Source organism: Opisthocomus hoazin, chromosome 9 (assembly GCF_030867145.1).
Source record: "Opisthocomus hoazin isolate bOpiHoa1 chromosome 9, bOpiHoa1.hap1, whole genome shotgun sequence".
NCBI lineage: Eukaryota > Metazoa > Chordata > Aves > Opisthocomiformes > Opisthocomidae > Opisthocomus > Opisthocomus hoazin.
In genome coordinates this window covers 9,910,496-9,918,421 of record NC_134422.1, presented here as the reverse complement: position 1 = coordinate 9,918,421, position 7,926 = coordinate 9,910,496, and the positions used below count along the sequence as shown (strand labels likewise).

The 7,926-nt window shown below is 40.6% G+C and overlaps 1 protein-coding gene across 2 annotated transcripts in view; it reads right to left on the bottom strand.

The window, feature by feature from the left end:
* Positions 1–633: 633 nt before the first annotated feature.
* DPP10 (dipeptidyl peptidase like 10) overlaps positions 634–7,926 on the bottom strand; it is a 583,710-nt gene continuing 576,417 nt past the window's right edge. For both annotated transcript variants that reach the window (XM_075430457.1, XM_075430456.1), the window contains exons 22-26: positions 6,257–6,356; positions 4,708–4,766; positions 4,547–4,619; positions 2,817–2,890; positions 634–1,294 (exon numbers count right to left, since the gene is read on the bottom strand). In XM_075430457.1, the coding sequence (XP_075286572.1) occupies positions 1,157–1,294; positions 2,817–2,890; positions 4,547–4,619; positions 4,708–4,766; positions 6,257–6,356 (444 nt within the window). In that variant the 3' untranslated portion in view covers positions 634–1,156. The remainder of the gene's footprint in view (positions 1,295–2,816; positions 2,891–4,546; positions 4,620–4,707; positions 4,767–6,256; positions 6,357–7,926) is intronic.

The window sequence follows — 7,926 nt, the reverse complement described above, 5'->3', positions numbered from 1 at the left end:
TAAATCCTGTTGCAAGAGACTTAATAAGCGGCCCTGGAATAAAAACTAACAAGAGTGTTCCGGCTATGTGGCCACCTTGATGAACATTAGAATGACATCTGAGACCAGATGCAAGAAAAGGAAGATGCACTATACAAAATACGTCTTCTTCATTTGAAGAGTGAAGTATTACTCAGTGGCATTATACATTGTTAATAAATTTTCTTTATCTGAAACTATAAGATACTATTTGTGTATCTAATTTACATGTGACAAAAGTAGCATATTCTAAAATAAGAGTGTAACCAGCAAACTATTAACTACTATAAACAATACCAAACACAACCCAAACATATTTTAAGGAAACAATAGGTACATTTTGGACTGGGGAAAGATTTCAATTGCAGGGTTTTTTTTAAATACAGCTGTTCTTTACTTCTTGAAAAAAATTCTTTAAGCTCAGAAAGATTTTCTGCTTAGGGAGTCCTGGGTGTATATATATAAAGACCAAGAGTACGCTACCATAAAGTCCCTTATTGGTTACTAGTAGGTACAGTAACAATAGTAAATGCTGAAATTGGGGGGATGGGGAAATAATTTCCAATATCAATGTTGTATGATGCACTAGACAATATATCCCCTTTGAGCAGAAACTAGAGAAAATATCGTGCCCTTTATTATCTCTGTGGTTTCTTACGTGTAATAGACAGCGAAAGAATTGCACTTATTGTAACATTACAGTAAAGTGTTAGGTTGCAGCTCACCTTTTAAAATATTAGTGGCCATAATACTTATGATAGGTTGTGCATTATGCAAAGATGAATAAAGATGTGCATTTAAATTAAAAAACAAGCAACCACTTACAGAACCAACAGTGAGGCTTAACATAACAAACATGCACTAACCCTACACTTATGCAAAACTAAGTTCTTCCAGGAAACTGTAACCAACTGTTGACCTTCCACAAAGGTAAAGGTTTTGTCCCTTGATATTATGTTTGGACTTTGTAGTTGAATTCCAGTTTATTAGCTCATTGTCTGTAAATGTGCTGTTCCACTGTGATATCCTTTAGCTGCCCTTGAGCTTCTGCAGAATCTGCAATCTCACAGTCACTTTTATTTAAGGTTTTATTGAGCCGCAAAGTAAGTCCCCTTCAGTACTACACAAATAGGTCTCCTTATTCATCCTCTTCAGGTTCCTGTGGTAAAATTGGTGTCTCCTCCTTTAAACAAGCACTAAAAAACCCAAGGATTGTGCTGTAAAGGTGGTATTTGCTTTTCTCAGAAGCAATGTTATGACCTTCATCCGGGTAGATCTAGCAGAGGAGAAAGGAAAAAAAAATAGTTTTTTAAAGGCTTTTCAAATATTTAGGGCTCTAATTTTCTTTCTCTGATCTTCAAAATGTTTTAGGTGACAACAGGATGATAACATTAGTTTTATAGCATCAAGGAAAGCTAATAAAATTCAAAGTAAAACTCATTCTCTTGGAATTTGAACTTCTATAAAACAACCACTGCAGTGGGATCTGCAGAAGTGAAAAAAAATTACATTCTCAGTCATTGTGCTTAAAACAGTTTACTTAGCTGGCATTTTCAATAGTGTCTAGGCATCCAAGTCCCATTAACGTCAATGAGGATTAATTACCTCATGCTTTTAGGGACCTCTCAATATCCCAGCTTCTAAGTGTTCAGTGAAAAACCTTTTTATTCATATTTTTAACTATCTTCCTATCTTATCTAAAGCCCATCATCTCTCTCCCCTAGGGTGGATGTGGGCATTTTTGTCTCTCTTTTCAAATTCCACTGGAAATTTCTACCAAGTGAGGCTGAACAACAAGTGCAGGCTGAACGAAGCAATCCAGGCCCCAGGGTTTAGGACAAGAGACTTGCAGTGGCCTGAGGCAAAAAGCTTCAGCTGCTTCCTCAAACTCAGGTTTATCACAGGTTGCATGAGAATAGTTCAACGTGGCTGTTCTGAGAGACTGCTGTCATTCCCGTTTCTTTCCCTCTCCACAGACATTCACATTGCCTCAGCTGAAACCACAGGGACAGCTGGAACAGATCCTGCCCCACTCAGATTTCATACATAAAGTCCTTTTCCCTTCATAAGTGATGGCAACCCCCTCGTTACCACCTCCTCCCTAGCATGAGCTCACACACTTCAGTCGAAGCTACAGGGTCACTTAAGGTTCAGTAAGACTGAGGTTTGCAATGTGCAGCATCAAAGATATTTGGAGCAGCGACCCAAAACAACATCGTCTAAGATATTCAAGAAGGTTTAATGCAACCGGAACCCTCGGCCATCATCATCCACGTACTCCATGGCGGGTCTTGGGCAAGTCGGGACGCCAGCAGCAGGCCCTGTCCTGCCCTCCCCAGCCTGTCCCTCCCAGCACCCTCAGCCTCCACATTTCTATGGAGAGAGGATCAGCGCCCTTGCCTTTTAGCCGCCTTTTAATAAATTTAAATGTTGAAAATAAGAGGTAATTGGTTTCATGTAACCCAATACTTTTTTAGGTAAAAATGTACTCAAGTAGTGATATTTCTGCATTAGGAAGAGTGCATTTGGACTCTAAAGCACTTTGTATAGCGTTGTAGGACAAACAGGTGGGAAAAACAAAGATGAGAGAGAGGAGAAAGAACCCAGAAGAATGACAAGAAGATGCGGATCTTGACGTCCATACTCACAGTAAAGAAAATGGGATTAAACGGAGTTCTAACTGCAAATTGAGGTAACACCAGTGCATTGTGGCAGGGAGGGTCCTCCTCAGGGAAGAAATCACAATATGAGGTTAAATGTTGAACTATATTTATAGAAAATGTCACAGCTGCACATACCTGCATAGTGTAATTAACTCCAGCTTTTATTAGATGTTTAATGAGTTCTGCTGAATGCTGGAAGTGGACTTTAGCTGCAAGACAACAACATTTGGATTTTATTAGAAAAAGCTATGCTAATATGAAATACTTACCTGTTAAAAAACTTTGAAAACATTTCTGAACTCTGTAATTACTGGATCTTCTGAATCTGACTGTCTTTCTGGTCAGAGGTGCATGGCCCCACCAGTAACAGCGATGTGGGGTGCAACAGTGGGGGTTTTGGGCAAAGGACCTGGAAGCCCCCAGGGAAGCCACGCTTTACAGGCACTCCATGAGGACTCCTCTGTCTACCCTTGATTTACACACACTGCGATAGTTCAGAGGTGTGTAAAACCATTCTGTTTGAACATCATGACAGTTGATAATTGTGTTAAAGGAAAGCACATTGGATTTTCTCCTGCTTGCACAGGGTTATTACAGCCCACACTTCTTTAGGTAATGGACTTTCTGCAACATATCAGTAACTTAATCTTCGTGTGGTAAAAAAAAGCAACTTTCTCACCATGTCCTAAACCTGCAGAGCTCAGGCTGCAAGTGGGCTGGGCAGTGTCACTAGATGTGATACTAAGCATGGGCAGCAGGCAATCAGAGTCGTAGTCTTGAACACACTCTATTGCTCAGACATCTGTCGGAGTCTGAATTCTCTCTAGCACCAAGTTCCGAGGGGTAGAAATTGCTGCTGCCTTCTACAATCAGCAAAGTTTGAGATCCTCATGCCTGCATAGTCACCCAGCATGTCTCCTCTGCCCCTCTCCCCCGTGCTCTGGGAAGAAACCCTGGACAGTGCCTGCACCCCTCTGATTCCACTTGGGATCCGTAACAAGGGCTTGATGAGTTACGCCGAGGTGACAGGGTGGTGGGTGCCATCCCCACTGTGCCATCTGCATGTGTGGGCACTCTCACCTCAGCCCTTGTCAGCGCAAGGCACTTTTTCCCTCCAGACGGAGGAGTAAGAAACCTTGTATTAACCCAGATTCACCAGGAAAATGCCAGAGAAAGATGTATGCATGTGAATCTGCGCAGAGGAGCTCGCTGCAGCACTGTAATTTGTGCCTGCATGACAGCTCGCTCTTCAGACCTACCTAAGTTAAAAAAGTTCAGAAAAATATACTGCAGTTAAATTTAAATCTGTAATTACAAATTATGTCTTGATTGACACATCTTATGATTCCATTTAAAGTGCTAGAACTTACTTTGTTTTACTCACTGTCTGTCTTAAACTACTGCTAAAAGTGTTGGTGCTATTAACAGGGTCCCTATAGCTTCAGCTTCAGATGCTTTGGCACTACCTTGTAATTAATTAGCCGAAAAGTTTAACGTTCCATTTGGTGCTGTACTTCACCAACTGTACTAATAATTCTTTCTTCAACTGCAGAATCTCTACGAATTTAAAATGTCATTAAAAATGTATGTTATTCTATTCATAATTCATATATATTCACTACCAAGACAGTGGTCCGCAAGATTTAAACAAATTAGAACATACAGCACTAAAAGGTACAAATATTCAGAAAAGAAAAGCGTCATCAGCTTAGAGTTAGAAGTGACAACTGAAATTAAATAAAAAATCCTATCAGAGGAATAATGAAACTAAAAATGTACTTGCTAGGTGTGCGCCTATTCAGTCTTTGAATACCTGGCCATTACAATCTCTGACTCCAAATGTAATTGCATCTGTGAACACTTACCATCAGCTGTCCCATGCACTATTAGCAAATTCGCTTCTTTTAAACCATGAAGATTGTGTAATACGCTGGATGCCTAGTAAACAAACACACACAAAGGTGAAACTGAATTGCATTTTAAGAGTAAAATGGTCATTTTCAGTTACTTGCTTTTGCTAATTTACCTGATAGGTATTTTCCTCTTTTGATGGAATACCAAGGTATCTTTCTGAAAAAGCTGATGCTATGAAAGTAAAAAGAAAAACTTGTGAATTTTAAAAACTCATCAGTTCTGATCTAAAGTCAGAAGAAGCTATTTAAGCCATAAGGTCAACAAAGAGATGTTCATTTAAAACCAGAACGTACCATTTAAATGTACCACTGAAAACCATTTTTAAACGGTTAAAAAAACCACACCAAAACCCAAACAACCAAAACAACAACCAAAATGAAAAAAATCTAAAAACCAAGCCCAAAACCAAACCAAGAAACCAAAAAACAAAGAAAAGTCTAACAGACCATGAAAGTAACCTGGTCTGATATCCTATGTATCACAGCCCACAGTCCATAGCCTGTGCCCCAAAAATGCACATACAGAACCAAATATCCTGTGATTAAATGACAGCAGAGTTGGTATCATAAGGAATTCACCACTAACCTTAAAATATTCATTCCTATTATAAGTCTTGATTCAGGCTGATATACTGTCCTGGTTTTGGTTAAACCAGAACCAATTATCTTTTAGTGAATCTTCCTTACAGCTAAATCCTTCTTAGTAACTGCATTTTTCTGAAGTTGGCTGCATATTTTACAGACAGCATCCACTCCAAAGCTGGTAACACTTCATATTTATAGTTTTACTGAGCTAATGGTAGGAATGCAATGCAGAAAAGGCCCCTGTTTCTAATTATTACTATAGCAGCCAAGGCCACCGACAGATCTTTTGGGGTCCCACAAGTGAGGAGTTGGAAAGGGTTGCATTTGCAGGGAGGGGCAGACAGGACAGGTGACCCAATATTGACCAATGTGGTATTCCATGTCACACACATCATACTCAGTTTAAAGCTGGGGAATCATAAGGGTCTCGCTCTCTTCGTCCATGGCCAGCTTCTGAAATGGACCTGGCTCGCTGCCCTGCCTGCGATCACGGTCCCAATTCCAATCCGTGCATTCCTGAGTCCAGTTCCTGCCTGCTGTGGAGTCCAGTCCGGGACTGCCTGGTGCTGCCCGGCAGCTGCTGGCGGCACCCAACTCCAGGAAACTCAGTGTCGGCTTTGTATATTTTGCATTATTTCTCTTAGTATTATTAGTAAAGCTGTTTTCATTTCCAATTGGTAAGCCCCTCTCCCTTTTCCTCCTTCTCCCTTCCCTTGGGGGGAGGGCAGGGGTTAACAGAGCAGCTGCCACTCTGTTTATTGCTGCACTGCTCTAAAGGGTGACAAATACCTAAAGGGTTCTTAGGAAATGGGGTACCTGGCTGACTTCCAGTGGGAAATGGGAAACGCAACTCCTCTGCAAAAACCAGTGGTGGGAATAATACTGTATCTGTTACGTGTTTTGGTAAACTGCCCCAGCGTTAGCTGCCCTTTCACTTAAAGGAGAGAATGAGACAGAGAGGCGAAATCTACTTGATGCTGTGACATTATCTGCCCTTAGCCAAAATGAATGGTAGCTCCATGAATAAAAGCTATTTTGAGTAGGCAATCACACGGGTGTAGGGCAGGGAATACTCACCATACAACTTCATATCTGTAATCGGTGCCACCACAGCTCCACACTTAAAGAGCCGTTCACTGGATTTCAGGATCATTGATGTAATGTAGCCACCGTATCCCTAACAACGAAAATGATATTGAGATTTTTGTTGATTTAATTTCTTTTTAGCAACAATAAAGCTAAAGGCCACTGTGCTAATGTGACGGTATCATTTTACACTACGTTTTTATATCTGCAAGAATTGCTTTTAAAGGAAACGTAAACTTACAGTTAAGAGGGAATAAAGATCTCATTTGACGGGGCCATGATCTTTAAACCATGCAATTGATAATAACAAGCATATTTCAGTTTAAGCTCCATAATTCCATCAGGGCAGACTAGCCTATAGTTAGTAAAAGATTTGAAAAATACAGAAAAAAACAGACCAAAACAATAAACAAAGGTAATGCTTTTGGGAACACAGCTTATACAGAAGATTTCTACTCAGTTTTTGAAATATATTTAACGTAGATATTTGCTAATTAGCAAGATACACTGAGCATTTTGCTGACAGGACAGAGTACGAGAATGGGGGGAACCTGTGAGTTGACTGCAGTGTGTCCTCCCCCTGACACCTGAACCTTCACAGATGGAATCCTTCTGCTATTAAAGAGGTTGCTGCTACAGCACTGTCAACCACCCTGCTGCGAGGTACAGCTCCTGCACTGTTTTGCAGAAATCAAAGCTGTACGTAGCCACACTGCTCTGCATTATGCTAATCTCTGGATGCCCTTTCTGGACACAAAGGCATCCATCAGGCTGCTCTGTTACAAAGCAGGGAGCACAGACAGCATGAAGAAGCTGGGAGAGATGGGGCAGAAGGCAGGGAGCTGCCTCCTTCCCTCACCACATTTATCTGTCCTTATGGAAAATCTCCTCATCGTCTTCCCTGCAAAGTCTGGACATACACCTTCCTGAGAAGAGCTGTGACACAAAAGAGAGTCATGAAAGCTTTGCTTTGCATGAAAACATGAAAGCTTTAACTTGAGACCACAGATTTCTTTGGAATGACACTGGCAATCCATGTCTGTATGCCTGCAATTGTTCTAGATCCACAGAAAATGAAATTCTGAATTGTGGAGTCTGGGATCAATGATTTTCTCAGATATCATGGGTTCTTCAAATTTCTCTATTTGCCATCTTTGTTTTCCCTTCATCAGTGCTGGAAAAATGATTTTTGCATATATTTTTTGTTGTTGTTTTGTGTTTGGCACAACACACTTCAGCAAGAAGAAATTAACCGATGACGGGGGAAAGAAAAATCTAAAACACCAGCCAACTCAAGAAAAGAATACTGTGCAGCAGATCCTCAGAGTTTTCTCATGGACTTTTCTGAAGCCTGCCTGCTCCTGTTCTTCATGTTTAAATATTTAATGAATAGATGATCTGTCCAGAAGAATTGGAATATTTAAAAATCCTTTAACCTTAGTCAAGAAAAATAAGCAAAGGGTGTTCTTTGGAATCAACCTACAGTAAAAGTGAATGGACACACTAAACCAAATACAGAATAAGAGCTGGATTTTCAAGGGAGAGTGAGGAACTGAGTTATCGCTTTCCCACAGAAATTCCAGCCCAGGAGGCCAAGAGCCACCCAGAATTTTCCATGTGCAGGAGTAGATTTCACCTAAGAAAGAATTTCTGAGGAGCAC